This window comes from Plectropomus leopardus, chromosome 2 (assembly GCF_008729295.1).
Source record: "Plectropomus leopardus isolate mb chromosome 2, YSFRI_Pleo_2.0, whole genome shotgun sequence".
NCBI lineage: Eukaryota > Metazoa > Chordata > Actinopteri > Perciformes > Serranidae > Plectropomus > Plectropomus leopardus.
The window spans coordinates 11,976,025-11,998,112 of NC_056464.1; the positions used below are offsets into that span (position 1 = coordinate 11,976,025).

A 22,088-nucleotide genomic window follows, 5' to 3' on the forward strand; every position below is an offset into this window, starting at 1 on the left:
TGAAATTATACATACCTCCATAGCCTATAAACAGTCATATCTGAACAACACTAAGCATAATAACAGCAAGTTTATTCAGTGTGTAGAACTGTGTTAAAAGTCCAAGGTGTTTGGACTCAAGCTGATATGCTGAGATTTTGAGATATCCACCTCTGAAACATGGCACAGCCAATGGAAGCAATGATTTGACTTGTGCCCAAAACAATTCAGGTGATCAGGCAAGTTTTGTTTGTGGTGCTCAAGGTATTGACAAATTACATCTGACATTTGCAGTTGGGTTTTAGTGGAGCTACTTTCTAACAAAGAAATAACCCAAATGAAAACTGCCAGAGAGGTCTGTTATTTAAGAGTAACCAGAATATTGCTTGTGGAAAGGAAAGTTGCTGTAGAGTTTTCTAAAAGTTGTACTTCGATGATGGCAAACAAATATCCATTTACCACCATTGTTTTTAAGTTTCAGAGGCAGAGATTGTAAAACCAGTCAGTATGCTTTAGATGTCCACTACAGGCAGATAATCTCTAATCTCTAAAACTGCATCAGTTAGCTAACTATTGATAATTCCAATACACTTTATAAATAGAATTATATCCCCTCTCAAAAGCTCTTATTGTTGCAGATTTTACAATATCTGTCACTTCATCCAGGAGCGCCTGCGGCCAACTGTTGTAGACATGGAGGCGATGGTGTCAGGCTTGGTTTGTCATCATACCCAGCTGGGTATCCCGCCTCTGTTCACATGCCTCTATTCACATTCACAAATAATTTCCTTCCATTTCGCTACTGTGCTCTAGTAATCTACTCTGACATTCAGGGAATATCGAAACGGTAAAAGGCCAAGCATGCTCAAACACTCCTCCTCCACATTTCTCCCTCCTAACATCTTTCTAATGTTTTCTCTGTGCTGTTAATCATGACTCCACTTTCCTCTCCTTTGTCTCCTGATGTGATTCAACTTCCTTGCATTGTGCTCTCCTCCATGGTTCCTAATAACATGGTGTCCACATCTGTACCCCTATATAGGCTTACATAATCCATTTTCTGAACCAGTAGTGTCACATGGGTAAGACACAGCCAACAATAAGTGGGTATTGCAGCACCTTTTCAGTAGAATATAATGCATAAACTGTAAAACAAAGTTACAGCAACAGTATGCTGCAGTGGCTGACTGTAGCAGCCTCGAGGGTAAAGGGGAAAAGCAAACATGCAGTCTGAATGTTTTGAGTTTGAGTGATGCTGTGAGGAAAAATTGAAGTGAATGACAAGAATTGTCCTCTGGGTGCTTGTCTGTCATCAATGTACCCCCGAATGAGCTATTTAACCCCCATCTGCTTCAGTAGAGCTTCTCTGTGGGCCTCAGTTGAAAACTGTGATGTTTTATAGTGAGCTCCATGATGCAAACTGTGCAGATGCAGGGAGTGCCTTGCAGGAAAACAGTGTGTGTCCAACAGACTTGAATTAATGAAACCAATAAAAAACACAATATTCTCCCTTGTTAAATTGCTACGCCCAAGGTTTCATAATTTGTTTTTCACTCACAAGATGTAGGGTGCCTTGTTGTTTCTTGTCTGTGCTGAGGGTTTGAGGTTGGTGGTTAAGCTTGGCTGTTCTTGATAGGTTAATAAGGTTTTTCTAATGTGATCTGAGTTGATTTGTACATTTTTCCTTTTTCTTTTCCCAGTCTGTCTCTGCGATATCTTCTCTGATTGTTTATGTGCTTTGTTGCATCATGGGGTTTTATAGCTGATTTCTGATTGTTGTATTGGACTCTTTTAGTCATTCTTTAAATAAATACTGTATATGATGAATGGTTCAAAGTAGGTTTGAGCATTTGAAGAGAAAAGATGAAATATGTCAGTAGTGTGCTTTATAAGACTTGTTGTTTATTTATTAATGTTCAAAAGGAAGTATTTACCATAGCTTCAGATTGTGACAAAAGAAAATGAAAGGCCACAAAAAGCATGTTACATAAAGCCCTGACCGTACGTCCGTCTTACTGTTGTGAATACATTATCTCAAGAATGCTTTGAGGGAATTTCTCGAAATTTAGCACCAATATTCGCTTAGACTCAAGGATGAACTGTTTAGGATTTGGTGGTCAAAGGTCAAGGTCACTCTGACCTTGCATCCATCTCATTCTTGTGAATATGATATCTTATGGAACACCTGGAGGGGGTTGGCTGCGGTCGGCAAGATGTTACTAACATTTGTTGTTTGCCTGTGTTTGTACTTTTGGACCTGCTGTGGAGAAGGTCCATGTTCGGCACAGTTTGGCATGGGGCATCTAAACTGATAATTGAAATACAAATGTGCAGGGCATGGCTTGATTCGGTGTGGCCAAAACCAGTGATAAAACAGTATTGGACTCAAGGATGAACTCATTAGATTTAGATTTTTTTTATTCATTTATTTTTTAAATTTAATAAATAATTTATTTATTTAGTTTTTTATTTATTTTACATTTATTTAAATAATAAATACATTTAAATTTTATTTTTTAATTGAAATTTGGCACAAACTTTTACTTTGACTTGAAAATGAACTGATTCAGTTTTGGTGGTCAAAGGTCAAAGGTCAAGGTCACAATGACCTTGTTTCCATCTCATTCTTGTGTACACAGTATTTCAAGAACCTTGGGGAAATTTTTCAAATTTCACAAAAATATCCACTTAGTCTTCCAAATTGGCTTATTAGAACTTGGTGGCTTAAGTTCATAGTCACTATGACCTCATAAAACATGTTTTTCAACTCAATCATTTGTATGTTAAAATTTCACACAAATGTCTCATGGATTAAAATGATGAGGTGCTGGCATTTTATACACAAGAGGTCAAAGGTCAACTTGTCTATGACAGCATAATGTTCTGCAAAGACACTCTTTAGGCCATTACTCACCATCATATCTGAGGAACAGATACATTTTGTCAGATCCTGAATTGGTGACACTAATGTCAGGTGCCCATCTTAAAATTTGCCGATTCTATAGATCTTCTGTGCTACCTGGTGGAAGATATCTATGTTTTCACAAACATAGATATATAAACTGTAATTTCAACTTGACTGGTGCACGGAGGCATACAACATCGTTGCAGTAATTCTTGTTACAATTTATCCAAAGCAGGACATGAGTGTCTTTGTCAAATGTAATAATCCATCTAACAGTAACCATGTCAAGCAACCATGAATGTCTATACAATCTATGGCAATCCATCTTGTAGAGGGTGAGATATTTCACTGAATACAAATGTAACCTGCTGCTGGCACCGAATGAAGAGTCAGGGGATCACGAAATTCTGTCAACAAAGTTGAATCAACATCTCCCTGCCTGAGAGTAAACAAAAATGTATTGCTGAAAGCTTTGCAAAGGTAGTGCCTGTCGCTGTGCCCATGACCCATGGATGTCAGAGATGTTTTGTGAATTACTGATAAAACTCTCCACCAAAGACACGGCTGCTTGCAGCAATATTGCTGTGAGATGACAAACACAGAATATATCAAAAACAAGAAAAATAGCTGAATGACCAAATTATTTTTAAATGCGTAGATGGTAGTCCGGTGCAGCTATTTGTCGTTTCCTATAAAGCAATAAGCATGGGTTCAACTTAAGCAGGAAAATTAGCTGGTAATCAAACTGTTTGCAATACGACCTTCTTTCCACTGTTATCAGCAAACCTGCAATTGACTGCGATAAGCTATTCCCTGCACTGACAGGCTTTTTTTTTTCCACTGCAAGCACAGCAAAACCTGAAGGATCCTTTGCACAATTAATTTCTCACTTGTTTAAACATTTTGTTTGCAGTCAAACTAGAACAGAACAGCAGCAGCATGCTAAATTAGCTAGTGAGATGTTTGGGTAATTCCAAGTTGTATCGCTTATGATAATATAATAGGTCACATTTCCTTCTCAACAGTGAGGTGCTATGTACGCTAAATGCAGGAAAATGTCTCTCCGCATCTCTAACACACACATGCACATAGACTCACTGGCCAGCATTTCACCAACAACCTCTTAAAGTAATATGGCTCCCAGGGGTGAAAAAACAATAATAAAGAAAAACTTCACTCTTCCAACCAAGATTTTTACAAGATCTTGCCTTGTCATTACAATCAGAAATGTCAGGGGCCAGATATATAAAACCCTGTGTATACATAAAGTTTTAGCCTCCACAAAGGCAGAAATATGCTTACACCCTCTCTGCATCAGCTTTCAAAGCCATGTGTATGCATGGTTGTGTTTTATGAATCCCACTCTTTATTAAAAATTGCACATGTGCACAAGCCTAATTTCCTCCCCTACATACAGACACAACACCATTAATCACCTGTTTTAATATCTAACACATTTTCCCCCAATGTGTGACTTAGCCACAAAACAACTCCATCCTTACTCATACCAATTCTTACAGCTGTGGCTATTAATAGCAACCATATGGTTATTAATTCATCATTATACATGCATCTGTGAATCATCATCATCATTGATTTCTTGATCATCATCCAGTACTTAAAAATAAAAGGAAATGGATTAAAAAAAAAACATAAGAATGCTCAACTGTGAATACTTAATTGGCAGTCTAACACCTGTTCCTAAGTGCATGCCAAATAAGCAAGTGTCAGTGACTTAATCAGTGTGATTGCATTGATTTCTGTTGGACTGTCCTGAGTGCCCAGGAGTGACAGCACAATGTGGTGTGTTGTTTTTAGCTATACTTTTGTCTTTTTTTTCTGTAGCTGGTGTTGGAAGTGCTCCAATGGGCAAGGAACAGCTGATTTACAAGGCTGAATTGAGGAATTATTTATACAGTATCTCCATTTCACGTGGTATGGTGTATAGTAGTGGTATGATAGAAGAGACAAAAGTGGTGCTACTCTGCCAGCGGGATTCCTGACACGGCTCTGTGTGTGCATTGTGTTTGTGTTTTCTAGCATTTTCCCTTAGTTGCTTTTTTAACAGTCCCGTTTTTGTATAATTCTGCCATGTGTTTTTAATGTGGTTTAAATCTGAGTTATGTGTTTTGTTGGGCCTTGTCAAAGAATTTCTGTCTTGAGACAAGATAATAAAGTTTATCTATTCTATCCTACTCTAACATTCAGTGTGGACAGACAGCTTCAAATGTAACGTGATGCTGCACAGTAGTCAGATGCTCGCTTGCTGTTAGGACACATAGTAATTACCAAAAGAATAATGTCATTGAGCTCACAAATGCAGTGAATTAAAAAACTATTGTAAATGTCACCTTGATTGGCATGTTATAGTGTAGATATGTGTAAAGTCTGCAGAAAAATCTCAGATACACACAGTCCAATCTGCCAACAACGAAAAAGAATAATTATGCATATTACATCTCTTCTAACATACATTTTCACTGCATTTTCTGTTTTTATAAATAGGTCTGCCAGGTTACATGTGGAAGACTGTGTATTCTTTCATATTTTTAAAAAATATTAACTAGCAAAGGAAACAAAGGGCATCATGCAGCAGGCTTTTGTCACTGCACTGCTGGTTTAAATAGTTTTTCTATGTAAATATAAATGACAAGAGAATGTTAACCTCTTTAATAAAATATGCATTTGAGGCCTGTGGCAAGAGAGGACTGTAAAATCTGAAGCAATCATAAAAGAGCAAAGCGCCTTTGATGTTCAGATGAAACAAATGTCTTGTTTGGCGGAAGGGCTCTGTTTCTTTCCCTCTATCACACACACACACACACACACACACACACGCTATGAATACGTCTCATTAACATTTAAGGAAGTAGAGAGTTCAAAAGTTGCTTCACGTTATAAACATAAAACCCTGTAAATTAGAAAAAGGAGCAAGGAGCAATAACAACTAATAACATAACATTAATTATGGCTCGGTTCTGTTAAAGAGGCCCACCAAGCCTTACAGCTAGCTAGCACACACAATCCACTGACACCGAACCCCAACACAGAAAAATCATCAAAATGATATAAGCTTTTACTGCTTTACTATGGGAAAATATCTACTTGATGCTATCTGTTTGATATCTAATATCAAACCCTTGTTGAAGGTTTTGTTGAAAAAAACACAACATTTATCTAGTAAAGATAAGCTAGAGTTAAAAATGCAAATAGAAACATCTTAATTTTATCACCGATCAGTGTCTGCACAGTCAGCTTAACAAGTTATCCCAATCTAGCAAACACATGACAGGAAGTTAATGATGGTTAATCACAATTGCCTTACAATACACCTGCTGAGTGAATGAGAAGTTAGTTGATGTTGTCAAGGAAACAGACATTACTCACGGCACTTGTTAACAGGCCACAGACGGACCGCCTGGCTGGACTTTTAAGTACCAACGCTACTTAATGTTACACCACAGAAGTTACAGCAGATGTAACACATTTGTGGAATTTATAAATCTGTATAGACTCACTCATTCCCAGTGTGTCCTGTTCATTTCAGGCATTCTGTTAGTGGGCATGTAGTGGATGGAGCTGTCCTACATTGGTGTTGCAGTCTCTACATGTTTTTGATTTTTCCGAAATTCACAACTTAATAGCTGAGTAGCTGAGTGCCTCATTGATCCAAAGGATGCCATGTGGTTTGGCTGACTTCATCAAAGGCAGAATGATCTGTTATTTATAACTTTATGACAGGAGAGAGAGGTTACGCATGCACAGCTCTGAGCATGCCTGTGTATACACATATTCTGCTTTTATAGTCATGTATGCACACACATACTCTGGCATATAATCCAAAATAATTTGCCTGTGTCTGGAAGGCTTTGTGTGTGTTTCCTGTGTGCTTCAGTGGCCTCACAGAGAATCTGTAAATAATACAGTGCAGTAAACAAAGGCTGACGAGAGCCACACATTCTGATACATTCATTACAAGTCGATGTTAATTACCCTGTGCCGTGCAATACCATTCAACCGTCTCAAGACAGTGATACCAGAATGCACAAATTAACAAGTATCTGCAAAATCGATCAGTGCTGAGCCTCTGAGACATAGAGACCATTGGGAACAACGCTGGGCTGTGCAGCTATTCTTGCATTGATGGAAAAGACTGTTCGGCATCAGTTACAAAATGAAGGGCTGTAAAAGTGGATAAATTCTCTAGAATCCCACACACTACAAAAATCACTTAGGGATCAGTGAGCTGAGCTTGGATCAGAGTACACTTGACTCTAAAGTCCAGCTTGTTTGATTAGTGTGAACAGTGTGTACCTTACCTAAGCGTGGTATGTCAGTTCTTGCTGGGGTCCACTTGGTCTCAAGTTGATACAGTACATCCCTCGCTAGGGATGATAACAATTAATCGATGACCAATTAATTAAATCTTTAGAATTGGATTGAACATGGGAAATTTAATTTGTTGATTGATAGGCAATGCATTGCTTTCCAAGTATAAGCAATATGTTGCGGTGAGCTTTGATTGAGGAAAAAATGCATTTGGTATTGTTAAAAATAAGCAAAGTTTTTATGTTATTTTCAAAGTAACAATTGATTAATTTTACCAATAATAGATTAAGAAAGTGCTCACAATTTATAACCCTAGCACTAGCTTGTGGTTTGTATCATGTGTGAAAACCAACTGTACCAAAACGACCAAAAGAGGTGAACTGCTATTTAATGTGAGTAACAGTCAGTGAATAAAGTGGCAAAGACATTTCTTAATGTTCCTGGTCTCCAAAATTTGCATATAAGTGTTGCATGCGCCAATGTCATCCTCTGAACTGCACAGTCAAGGGTAATAAAATAGGGAGGCAGGCGAGGGGATCATTCTTGACATTGTCTCCAAAATATAATCCATTGTAATAGTGGACCATTGTATTGGCTTGGGATCTTGGGATTCACGCTTCTTTCTACAATGTAGTGACACCATAAACAAATGCGATGTAGATGATGATGCAAGTGCTCTCTGGTACGAAATAATACTTATAACGTTAGAGATCAGAATCAGTTGTACCCAAAATGAAGAAGCTGTAAGAATTGTGCCAAAATATGATTTCTGTCTCATTCATTTGTCAGTTATCTTAACGAAATACAGTATGTGTTTTTGTTATGAGCATGTTTCACTGAAGATTTGTTGTGGCCAGATTTCACTGGAATGAATAGATCCCATCAGGTTTTGGGCAGTATTATGGTATACCAACGGTATGATTTTCATTACCATCAAAAAGAGGGATGCTCCTCTTTCTGTTAAAATCATACGAAATCATTCATTATGCTGTATTGTTGTTGTATAGTGTTGTTTGAGTGCACAGTAAAATGTGTTTTGTGATGACTTGATAAAGCAATTATGCCAGTTTTAGAAAACAGGTCTAGGAATATTACCTTTCTTGACTTTTTGTGAGCTTATACTGTTTGCCAGTATTGCCAGTCAAGGGTAGCGCCACACACAAATCCAGTCATATTTTTTTTTAAATAAGATACAACCCAATGCGTTTTGGAATGCATAATGCAATGTTTATTTACACTGCTTTTCAATATTTTCATTACATATTGTCTTCAGTCTGCTTCTTCACTTCTATTCTAATGCTTATTTTTTCATAATTCCTGGTGATATGCTTCTATGCACAATCTGGACTGGCAATTCTGGGTTCTTTCATGTTTCCTCATCATCATCAGGTGTTTCCGTCTCTGTCTGGATGTCTGTGTGCCTCAAATACACAAGCACTTTCTGGGTACATCACCTTTTCTCTTCCTCTCTGTCTCTCTCACTCTGTCTTTTCCTTTAGGAACCTTTTTCACATAATGAAAATCAGCTGCTGCCTAATTAAACAAGCACTAATTTCAGGAAGATTAAAGCCATTACAATTAGCCAGAGAAAAGAGAACACGGAAAAAAGAATAGGATGAACTCTTATGCATTCATATGCCATTTAACCAAGGAACAGGATTTCTGCAATCAATTACTTAAATGTGTATGGCTCTGAATGTGTGTGTTTGTGTGTGTGTGCATGTAAATGCTTAGAAGGGAACACGATTATCTCGAGTCAATGTTGTTGTGTATTTATGATGTAATGCGTACATTTAGGTTGGAGAGAGACAGCCAGAGAGACTGATAGTTTAAAAGCCTAATGCTACCAAAGATCCCTTCACTCACCTCTTAGACAAATATTTATTCCATTTTATGTGTCTTCTGTGTGCAGGTGAAAAGTGAAGCAGAGGACCAGTTGAGACAAACATGAAAAACAAACACATGCTCTGAAATATTCTCTCCATGACTCAGCACAGCTTAAACAAATGTCTTGACATTTCCAAGCAATGAAATATAAATCACTCTTCATTTCCACAGAAACAGGAAAACAAACTCCACTGGGTAGCACATCTACCAGAGCAATGCATCACTTTATGCTGGTGGTGCTCAGTGGGCTGCTGTGTGTATTTCTCGCTGCTCCTCCACCTCAGTAACTCTCCCCGCAAAGAGGGGTTAAAAAAAGCACTGCACAACCTCACCAGCATAACTTTAAAAGTTGCTGATCAACACTTTTATTCGAGTTCACATAAACCTTAAATCCTGAATGTAATCTTACTGGAGGTTAATATCTGTCGGTCTTTGAATTTGAGGAAGCTGTTTTACATATTCAGTAAAATCACAGAACGGAACTGATCCCCATATCTGATTCATGAAAGTGTGTCAAAAATAAACCTATTACTTTCTATGATCAGTTATTAAAGGAGATGAACGCGACATTCAGAGTGTATCTGCAATTCAGAATGTGAGCTGAAAATGCCTGCACATGGAGGTGGCTGAGCGAGTTGGCAGGTTGCAGCTAATGGTGCTAACAGCTAACGATGTGAGCAGTGCAAACAGTATTAACTGTGCGAACAGTGGTAACTGCTTGAACAGTGCTGAATGCATGAACAGTGCTAACTGAGCAAACAGTTCTATCTGCGTGAATAGTGCTAACTGTGTACAGTGCTAACTGTGCAAACTGTGCTTACTGAGTGAACAGAGCTAACTGCATGAACAGTGCTAACTATGTAAACCGCACTAATTCCACAAATGCTTACTGCATGGACTGTGCTTACAATGCAAACAGTGCTAACTACATGGAAAGTGCTAACAATCACAACAGTGCTTAAAGTGTTAGTCAAGGGACAAAATGGAGGTTGGGTGTTGCGTAATAATGACGACACTGTTGCCATTATCAAGGGTAACTGCTGTATTAACGCAGTGATAAGCCAAACAGTGGGATACAGAAACAGAAACTGACATATATGCACGGCCAGACCGTTGTGCCACAATAACACAGAGAAACTGGGACTACAACACACACAGGCAGAGCATGATTTTATTCTCTGGATAGACACCATCTATCCATGGTATCTTAACATACCAAATAGTTGTTTGCTGCTATATTGATGCCCTGAATGTTGCATACAGAACCTTAAATGCGATAAAATGAATATCGTGTGAAACAAACAGATGCTGTACTGTCTGCATGCTACACCCAGGGTTGTGCTAGTTTGGTGGACTTTATTTTTGCTGCCTTTAAATAAAGATTAAAGGCTGCCATAAGAATAAAATTTGGCAACCAGTTGTTTTATCTCTCAGCTGCAGAGTGTCTCAAATTAAAAATGAATTATTTGGCAAGAGCTCTATTTCCTTTTATAACCATATAACCATATAAAGTCTAAGCGCAGAAAAAAAATAGTTTGATATTAAACTTGTAATAACATTGTTGAGGTTTATGCTCTCAAAATAGAGGCTCAAGGCGCACTCATATCTGCACTGCTAATGTCCCCTTAAGCAACATCAATAGTCTATGCATGCACTGTGGGGAAAAGACACACGCAGTGTCACAAAATGTTTTTGCAACAGTTCTGCAACTGTGTCATCATCAGGGATGTACTCTGGGGAGAGACATTTTTGGTATGCTCCTGTGCACTTTGCCAATATAATTATTCTTAATGCGTACATCTGCAGCATCTGCCTCTCTGTACATTTCTGATGATGACCAAGTACAGACCAAGTAACACTAGATGCAATAGATAGATAGCTGGATAGATCAAGTTTATTATCATTCCAAATATTCATTCAACAGTGCACATGGAATGAAATTTTGCTGCAGCTGGCTCTGTAAAAATAATAAAATTGCGTTAACTTACAAAAGAAGAAACACTAAATAAAGAAACACTGTTTATAAAAATAGAATAAATAGAATGACTGACGTGTGAAACATTTATAGACAAGCTATGCACTCAAAACATCATGTACCTGAAATAAAGATAAAGCACAGAAAAGAAAACCTGATGGAAACCAAATAGTCTAGGCTAATTAACTAGAACGACACTTGGAGAGCGACTTCCACCTAGGCCAAATGTCCTATCTCGCAATGTTGTGAGAATGACAATAATTCATGTATCTGTCTCGTGATTTCATCTACAAAATGTAATGATTTCTTCCTTGACCCTTGCTACACTCTGCCACTGAATTACATAAAAATCAGGCTGGAAGGTTTTCTGTGATCCTAGTGACAAACAGGCAAAGAAGCCAAGAATCAAGCAGGTGGAGTGGAGGTAATAAAATAAGAAAGAATCAGAAAATGCATAGACCAGGGACCAATGCTCCCCTCCCTGCTTTCTATCCCCTTCTGGCACCATTGCTTGGACCACACTCATGTATGAACTCGGCCTTCATTGTGATCTATACTCCACACCTGTAAAGTTTTATGACTGATGACGTTCAGGATGAGAAAATCTATCCACAAACAGACAGACAGACATATAAACATCTGACAAAATACTCAAAAACAGCATCTGTGGTAGATCCACAATAATAGGTGTCTTTAGGATCACATTTTGCCATGATGATGCACACACACACACACACACACGCACACACACACACACACACACACACACACACACACACACGCACACACACACACACACACACACAGAATCACAAACTTTAAACAATACCAGCCCATGTCCTCTTTTTAAACATGTTGGCATAAGCAATTTAGGATTTATTCCAGCAATCCACATCTTGTCCAAATGAATCTTATAAATTTGGTGATCTGAAGTATATACTGTATGTTGAGAAAATTCTCGTAGTAAGGAAAGCTTTATTTATGTAGCACTTTTTAAATACACATAGTTACAAAGTGCTTTACACATATTTTCAAATACAAAATAAATGAGTGAATGACTTAACTAATCAAGTTCTAATAAATCATTATATAAAAAGAAGCTCAATGAGGGGCAGACATAACCAAAACAAACAAACAATAACATAGCAAATTTTGTATAAACAGTATAAAGGTGTGTTTTTAATAGACACGCTTAACAGTGTAAAAACCCACTTGAGTATCTAAAGCTTCATTGTCAAAAAGGTAAAAAACAAGTCTGTTTTCCAAGCTCATGAAACTGATTATGGTTGGTCATGATTATGGTTTTCACATGCATGCAGATGGTGTAGTTAAGATATTGCATATACAATAAGAGATGCATACTGGCCCCTCTGTGGACCCTTGTGCCCTGTCATTACAAAGAAATCATTTCATTTAGCTCTACACATAAATCAGTAGCTAAGCCTGACATCTCTTCTATATGTGCTTCCTCATGATATTATTGATGTAAATATATATCTTTTGAGGGAACATTTAGACATTTAAAGTAATTAATATGCACCTCTATAAATTAGTCTCAACAGATCAATGAGTTAATCTGTTATACAGATATTGTATCTGTTGCTCTAAAATCAGCTTGGTATAAAGTTTCTTTGTAACTGATAAATGTCACAAGTTCAGGAGTAGTGCATGGCATTAACATGTCATACAATTCAAAGTAATAGTAGTAGTATTTCCCCTTAATGTTCTCCAAGGTATCCAGAGTTGAGAAACAGCACATCTCACTGAATGTAACCTTTAAATGACTTCACCTGAATTACACAAGCACACTGCTGCTGCTGATGATGATGATGATGATGAGAATGATGATGGATAATAGATGTATAAAGACAGATCACTGTACACCCCCATTAACACTACATTTTCTCAGCCAGTGTAAAAGCACAAGCTGATGAGGCAAGCTGTAATTTGGGTAATTTTGCTCCGCGCTTCACCCTTTCCTTTAATGACAATAATTATCAGTGGAAAACATCTGTAGGATGTGTTGTCTCCTCCCTTCCTCTCCTTCTTTGTCTGATCAGTGTCTTGCTAAAACACCAATGTGTTTTCTATAATTCCTCCCCCTCCTCTTCCTCATTCTCCTGTCATTTCACTCACACTCTCTCTGTGCCTCAAATGCAGTTTCTTTCAGCACAAATGAAGGCAGGTTTATAAACCATAGATCTGAGAACGGTCATTGTACTTGGGTCCAAAACATTTTTCTTCTGTCTTAACTGAGCTCTTAGCACAGTATGGTGTTCCTCCATCACATCTGGAGTCAGGGGTATTTAGGCAGCGAGAAAATTGCCTGAGGCTTTTACTCACCCCAGTGGTTTCTCCAGTCGACTGGCTGGTGATCCAACAATCTCCCCAAGAGTACAGAACATCTGACCCAAAAAGTCCTGAAGGGGAGGAGGGAAGGAGGAAAGGAAGGAAAGGGGGAGAGGAAGGAGGGGGAGGAGGTTGGCATATGTGAAGTGGAAAGACAAGAAATCAGAGTATAGTCAGACTACTACCAGTGGAACTCATGCAAATGAGAAATTTTAAGAATTTCAAGAGGGGTACTCAGTCATACTCCTTAAATTTGCAGGTCAGAGTTTCAAATGTGGCCCGTTCTACGTGTTTAACAAAGTATATGGCTATTTTGTAGTACAACATCTTAAATCGTGATTGTAGTGGTGTCATGTAAACCCACTTCATGTAATTCTTGCAGATTAAAAACTGCAATGCTGTCGGCTGTGAAACAGAAATAGTGTTCTCTTTTTACTCAAAGACTCGATTACGGCGCTCTGCTCAAAAATGTGACATCATATCCAGCTTTGGTGTGAAATGTAACATTTGCTGAAGTGAAATCCAATGCCGCCTCCACCATGAGGGCTTTGTATGCATGGTAAGCATGGTTTAATGCAGTGGTTCCCTACTGGTCTGGCCTCAGGGTCTGAATTTTTCCCTTGACATCAGGTCACAGGTACGAAAGACCAACTTAACCACCTGTCAGTACTCAAACCCAATACATTTTTTCTGTGAGGAGACAGCGCTAATCACTCTGCTACCTTGCATTTTGCTTCACAAAATTTAAATAAAAATGAACCTAATTACAGCTGGGACTTGGAGCTCAATGAAAGAAGCAGGAAGAGAGTGTAATTAGTAGGGGTGTCCCTGGCCAAGAATTATATAGTCAAATCTAATTAATGAATTCTTGCCTATTGTTGATGGATAGATGAGTCATGTTTTATTTTTTGCAACATTACTCTCCATTTTTCCACACCAAACAAAAGAGCTTAAAAATTCAATTAAACAATCTGTCTTTCTGACTGAGCAATTGCACCTTCCATCCAAGGCGCTTCTGTAGGTGTGGCACTGTCTGTAGTCCTGAAAGAGAACGAGGGGGATTGCAAAACAAGCAGTCACAATAGCAGTAACTTAGTTTGGTTCCTGCTTGCTTTCCATGGTTATAAAAACAACTTTGAGTTTCTCTTTTAGAGAGAGGGATGCAAACTGCAAACATGTTTCAACATGCCTCCCTCGACTAATTTTCGAAGATCCCATAAGTTAGATCCCCATATACAGCTGTGTGATGACTACCTGTGAGATTGGCAGTCGAATCAGGCTGCTTAGACTGAATACTTTGGGTCACCCCTAGAAAATTGTGCTCAAAACCAACATTGAACATAAATAAAAGTATTACAATAGGAGTCAAAACTAATTTTGGCACAAGACTAGCCTCAATAGGCTACTTACACTAAAAAGTTGCATGTTGTAGTTCCTCCACGTACAATAAAGTGAAATATAGTACCTTAAAAATAAAATTGCTGACAGATTTTTTTTGAAAAAAATGTTGATAGTTGTTTTTTTTTAATGAAGCTGACCAAATTAATTGTGACCAACTCAGGACGGTCCCCACTTCTTGACCACAACCCACCTGTAAGGAACCACTGGTTTAATGAATTGTGGAGGATAACAGACAAATAGGTGAAGATGGAGAGATTCACAGCACCATGAACAATGGCAAGAAACATGATTCACAACAGGACATTAATGAAGAGACAGAGTTACATAGTTTCAGCCATAATAATGTCTTTAACCTGACAAAGTCTTTCAGTATCACCCAGCATTGATTTGATACATTAGAGTGTGTGTATACTATATGTTAGAGTCCTGGATCGATTTGGGTACCCCGGGATAGGGTTAGGGTTAGGCCTAGGTGTAGGGGCAGAGTTAGGGTTTTATCGCGGGTTTTCTTTTAGATGAAACACAGAACATACGGGTCAGATCACGGGTGCTGGATGATAAATATATAAAAATTGGATTGGGTTGCGGACCATATTGGCCATATGTGTGGATGACAGGTGTGGTATTGGACGTTGCAGTGAAGGTTTGGGAGCAGGTCTTGAAAATAAGACCTGTGCAGGACTGTGCTGTCTGTTTGGTTTCAACACAGTCTTCTTTGAGCTTGTCACATCAATGATGTGGGACAATCTAAACAAAAGACTCCCTAACTTTGGCCTTTGCAGACAGGCGCACACTAAATAATTCAACATCAGGCTATAGTGTATTTTATTTCAATGGTCTGTGATGCCTACTGATTCCGATCACTGTTCCAAGGGAGAGCATCGAAAATCTTCATCATGTTACAATCACATGCTATAAAAGCTGCTGAAAGACAAAATGACTGAGTATTTCTTTTCATTGTGTGGCTGCTGTGGAGCCCTTTGTGACCGCAATGATGCTTAGGGGTTGCATAAATGGGTTGGCTCTCAGCTTTTTGTTCTAATCAGTGATGCCATCCTTCTTCCTGAGAAAAGGATCATTCATGTGAGACAGCGGCCATGCATTGTCAGAAGTGAGAGAGATGCTGGGACCTACGTTGAGTTCTGCAGGCTTCCAGAAAAGTTGGGCAGCAGCAACAACAGCAATGACAACAACAACAACAACAACAACAACAACAGAGCACATCATATACCAAAACACAACACTCAGATACCTAGCACTCCTAGCACTGCTCAAGACGATGAAGTTAGAGTGTAGAGACAACATGCTGCGGGAGAACTAAAACCCAAAGCCTACAAGAAGAACTAACACTATTGATGAAAAAATACAAACCCCAGTCATCCAAATACGTCAAATAATCATTAAAATTGATTATTTTGAACTTTTCTCAATGCTTTCTGTCACCATAGTTTCCAGCCCTATTAATAATGAAACTACTTATCATTTTCTAGTGAGACAAAAATTATTGTAATATGATACTAAAAATGGAAACTAACGGTTAAAAGCATTGCATAATCCAAGCTTTTCTACATGAAAGTACAGCAAGATATATTAAAACATTACCACTGCAGTACCACTAGTAGACTTATGTAAAAAATGTGACAATATGACCCAGTGTCTACATTTACATGCACACTTATTGATTCTGAATATAACAATAGTCTCAATTTTATGCAGGTCATGCCTGAATTTAGTATTTTTCCAATTAACACAAGGGATATGTTGGTATTATTCTGGTTTTAATGGCATTATTTCGGCATGTATACAGTGCTTTCAAAAAATGCGTTTTTCGCCAGTGTTTGTGAAACACAGCCTCTTTTCTGTTTATGGTCAGCTTTGTGCATTGACATGAATAGCAGCTCGCCAACAGTTTGCAAAGCTGGGGTAGAGATGCATGTCCAAAAACAAAGCCAACATTTCTGGTCTGAAAGAGCGGCACGCATACATTTAAACATTATGAAAGACTTGCATGTCTACATGTTTTTGGATATGTACAACAATTGAAATGCTGAACTTTTGAAAAAGGTGGTGGAAGGAATGAAAGAGGAGGGCTGAGCTTGCATGGTCTAATGAGTTCCCCACTTGAAGGAAACTCTGAAAATGTCCTATTTTGATACAAAGAGGCAAAATGACATGGCTCCAGCTGTTCCACTTTACTATATTTTGACGTGATAAACAACATGTTAGAGCACATTAATTAAAGTATGTATGGCTGCATGAACGTAAGCAGCTTAGTAGGAATACTGTCTTTTTCGGAATAAGGGCAAAAACGGGACTGCTTTGTGCATGTAAACATACTCAATAGGTACCATATAGAAATAACATTAGCATATTTATAGAACAATTACAGAATGGATAATCCCCATGAACAATTAAATACAAATATAGTGAATAAGGAGAAAAATAAATGCGGATTTGGATGCTTCAATGATCAGGCAATAAAAAAAAGGGTTTGCTTTATTTCATCAAGAAGAAACCATGCAGCAGGCACAATTAAAGAAAACAGAAAAATCTAAACATTGCCACCATTAGACCACCGATAAAAAGGGTTTGGCCAGTCTCAAACCACTCCGGCAATATTGACTTTCAAGTCATTCAAGCCAGTAATTCAGATTTTACTCAAGACTGGCCTCCACTTATCTGTGGTGCAAGGTTAAAATATGTGCACTCACATGTTTGGACAGGTCCGGGCTCTTTGAGTCGACATCATACCTAAAAGGAAACAAAATAAAAGCAGCAAAGCCATTTTACTTCAAAAACTGTAGAGGAGACTGTTTTTTTTTTTATCTAAATGGGGACATTTTGATTGATAAACTCCTAAAGGCAAGATTTAAAATGAACCCTGGTGATTTGTCATCACTGGGAGCAAAAAAGAAATACTCTCACAGCGCTTATCTTATTTTGGCTTTTCAGATGTTTTTTGTTTGTTTGTAGGTTTGAGGGCACAGTGCATCAGTAATTGAGGAAGAGAATGAATTAAAACTTAACAGAACAGAAAAAAGAAGCAAAACAGGATGAAAGAAAACAAGATAACATTTTAATTTGCTAAATTGAAAACCACAGTCAGTAAAGAGGTCTTATGGGAGATCAAAAAGACAAAGGTTATCAGAATACATATCATACACTAAAATTCAGAATAAGCCGGGATAAAAAGAGGACAAGATCTTAGCGTCTTTTCAGATGTTGCTATATGTGGGGTAGAGTAATTGGGAAAGGTTCAACAAGACCTTTTTTTTCTCTTCCATAATAATGAGTGGTGGACCTGGTCTGATTTGCATGTGAATATAAAGCTATGAAAGTGAAGGAAATAGAGCATATGTGATGTACCAAGATTAAACATCAGATGAAACGATAGATACTGTTTGCCTGGAGATTATTCAGGCTGCACACACTACAATGTTTATGAGTTCGATTCACAGTTAATTGAAAAAAAGATCAAATGATACACTGTAGAATGGCCAAATCACATCTGTTTTGATATTGTGTGAAGGCAAAGCTAGGATAAAAAGGTGGGTTACGAGTCATTTTGTTAAAGTTGGTTTGTTTGTCAATGTGGTTTCAAGTGGATGCTGAGGCAGCATTTGGTCCAGCCTGTGAAAAGCTGTTAGTTAACCCTTTGGGATTGCCATCGCCAAGCTATATATATACAAGGATAATGATCACTCTTGTGTCAGGAAGAGATATCATTGTACTGAGAAATCATCAATGACAGACAGAGAACGAGACAAAACTGATGGGTTTTCATTAAACTGAAATGACAGTTAAACACCCACACCCCTTCTCTGTTGTCAAGCCCATCAAACTTTCAGTTCTTACACAGCATATATGCAGGTTACTGCAGTAACTCCGGCAGATTTTCCACTCTAAACGGTGGGTCCTCGATTTCACACAGAAGTGAACAAAAGCAGAATCCTCATTTCAGGCTGAACACTATTAAACTGTTGCTGAAAAGACAACCGTCATTAGCATATTTTACCAGATGTTGGTAGTTAGAATATTAGTCTACTTACGTTAATTCGGTAATAAATAAAAAGTCCAAAAATACATATAACTTTTATGAAACACCTCACATAATGTTAAGTTTACACAGAAAATAATAATAACTTTGACAAAAATGTCAGATATAATGCTGAGGATTGGTTTGATTATCTGTCATGGCTCCTGTGCCATGACAGATATCTGATCCAAGCAGATAGACATCTATCTGATGTCGTACATGTCTGTACGATTTTTCCAACATTTAATGGTACCAATGAAACAGGAAATGTCAAAGATGCCGGTGATATATGAAAAGATCCGGCACATAGATCTTAAGCAGATTACATTGTAGGATATTTTATGTAGTATATTGCATGGATGGATATCCTGATTCCAGATTTCTCAGGATCCAATTTTGTCCATTTACAGACTTATGTCAAGATGCAATGTGTATTCTTGTGGATATTGTCCGCATCTCTGACAAATACAAACACATCCGACCTTGGATTGCTCCATATTTTCTGGTCATTTGTTCAGTTGATGTAAATTCCACTACAGAAGAGAGCTATATTGATATCGGTATTGGTTATTGGCCAAATTAGTTGTTTGATATAGGCATATCGGATATTGACAAAAAATCCAATATCATGCATCCCCCAAAAAATGGCATCTTTAACCAGCTGTTCCAGCCATTTTAATATGAGAGCCCCCATAAAGGACTCTCTTAAATAGGCTATGCATTTGATGGCTACATATGCGCTTTAAAAAGAGGCTAAACTTACTGAAAGATGACCATAAACATGAGTTGATGAACTATGTAGAACGCATAAAAATTAAGTAGTGCTTATCTTTTGCAGCGTAGAGCGAGTGGGACCCAGTATTATAGCACAGTAGTATAAATAAAAATGTAATTGAAATGTTTAATCTAGCATAACTTTTATCGGATGGTTTAGATGCTTGAAAAACAATAAAGAGGTTAGATTTATGCTGTAATGTTTGTTTGCTTCATTTTACAAAAGAAAGGGATTTGATGAGGTGGAGAAAAATGATGACATGCCCATTGCATTTTGGAAAGGTTACTTTTGTGGGTAGCTTATTACTTACTATTGTACATATTAAGCTGGCTTGCCAGAAATGATAATCCTTGTAGAGTACTTTATAAACCTGCAGTGCCTAGTTACAGTTGCTAATCTATGATTGGGCAATCACTGTTAGGGGGCAGGGTTTATCAAACGGTCAATTTTTCAAGATTGTAATTGCAGGGCTTCCAATCGGCACAGAACAGATGGAGAGAAAAATCCACCACAGTGAAGGAGGACAGAGTGCAGGAGAGAAGATACAATGCTGATACGGCTTCAAAGGAAATCACTCACAAGTCGAAGCGAAGGTTCTGCTTCTCCTCAAAAAAGTAGTCCAAGATGTACTTTCGAACAAAGTCTGGATTTAGGGTGTTGTCTATCACCTCCGTTCTGCCAAACTGTGGAAGGAGAAAGACAGCTGGAGATCAGGAGAGACAAGTGATGAAAGGAGAAGCAATGCAACAAAACTGTTTAATACACAAATACTGTGCGTTTATCACCTTGCATTTTTTTCCCCCCACTCTTTGCTTCTCTTCCTCAGACACTCGCTTATCACACATACATACACATAAATTTACAGAGGCCTGATTAATGGAGGTGCTTTCACACGCTGCTGCGGTGCAAAGGAAGGGTGCATTTCCAGGTTCCTTGATCCTCATTCCTCTCCCACATTAATTACAGCAGGAGAATACACTCATGAACCCCGCAGAGAGAACGAGATAACGAAAGAGGTGAGGAAAATGTGTAGAGAGAGACCTAGAGAAACAACATGGGCGGACTTAGAAAAACAGCTGAAGATGTATAAAGGAAAGGGGGAAGAGTGGTGTGAAGGGTTCTTTTAGAAAATTAGGGGAGAGAGTGGGAGTGGGAAAAGAGTGGGAAGGGAGAGGGGGAGAAAGGCAGTGATTAAGGCCTCCTAATTAGTGGGATTCTCACTCCCAAAGTGCCAAATGCAGGGAAATATGCCAGGGAAATGGCTGGCAAATACCCAACAACACCACATGCATATACTGTACAAAAAGCTGATGAGGAGTTTTAAATATGAGAAACAGTATGTACATAAATCATTCCAAGCCGCCTGGAATTCCCCTTTTTTAATCAAATACTCCAAGTGTAAAGATCTCAGATGGTAGCTGTCGATGAACGCAAGAAGGAACTCAACCTGGATGTTCAGGGACATGTACTTAAGACATCAATATGCTTCCTCTATTCTTGTTCATTCCTTGGCAACCACTGAACACTTTGAGTTCTTCATTGTAAAATGTCATTATACCTATGGCCGCATTACATTGGTACAATATTCAGGGGCAAAAAAAAAGCAGACAAAAAATGGTATGACTCCATGCAGAGGATGGAACATAAACGGGTTGCTGCCATGGCAACAGGAACTTGGGGACCTGGGCCTGGTGAAATGTTCCTATCTTGCTCTCTTACAGTCAAGATGGTGGCAAAGATAACCAAAAAAGGGGGATTTATTCATCTTGTATTATGCCTTTAGCTTTATATAGTGAAGTGAGGAGTCAGCAATCAATGATGGTATAAAACAGTCAGTAAAACAGGTTTCTTAGCAACCACAAGAGATTCTTACATGCACACATAAAATGTTAGGCTGATGGTCCAGTAGTTTGTGAGATAAGCTGTGGACAGACAGATACACACAGTCACATACACAAACATGATCATGATCCCCTCCAGGCTTATGCCTGATCATGAACTTTTTTAACATGACATTTAGTTTAAACTCTTGATTCCAATGACTGCTAATCATCCCTGTTTCTCTAGTTAGAAGTGATTAGTTTTTCATTAATTATCTTAATCAAATTAATCTTCATTAAAATGTATTTTAATTAATCTTATCCTTCATTAATTTTGCTAAAACTGTTGGAGTTGTAATTCAAATCATGCACTTATTGGAATCGGAGTATTGCTGTTTTATGTCGCTTGCACGCAGTGTACAATAATAAAGATGTAAAATCTGATGTTTTGTATGATATTAATGATAATGGTAACAATTTTGTTTATAGAGCACTTTTAAGCCCATAGGCACTAAAAAAAGTACTCTTGGAAAATATTATGTTCTAAAAATATAAGTGTCTTGTACTCTTAGTCAGTCTTCACTTTGATGAATGATAAAGTAAACTCGAGGAATATTAATCATACATAATCT

At 38.0% G+C, this 22,088-nt stretch overlaps 1 protein-coding gene across 1 annotated transcript in view; it reads right to left on the reverse strand.

Annotated features, from left to right (window-relative positions):
• The window catches only part of cpne5b (copine Vb), a 138,627-nt gene that overhangs the window by 78,879 nt on the left and 37,660 nt on the right, over positions 1 to 22,088 (reverse strand). The window contains exons 4-7 of the mRNA XM_042496425.1: positions 20,216 to 20,319; positions 17,537 to 17,576; positions 15,960 to 15,974; positions 13,419 to 13,495 (exon numbers count right to left, since the gene is read on the reverse strand). Coding sequence (XP_042352359.1) covers positions 13,419 to 13,495; positions 15,960 to 15,974; positions 17,537 to 17,576; positions 20,216 to 20,319 — 236 coding nt within the window. The remainder of the gene's footprint in view (positions 1 to 13,418; positions 13,496 to 15,959; positions 15,975 to 17,536; positions 17,577 to 20,215; positions 20,320 to 22,088) is intronic.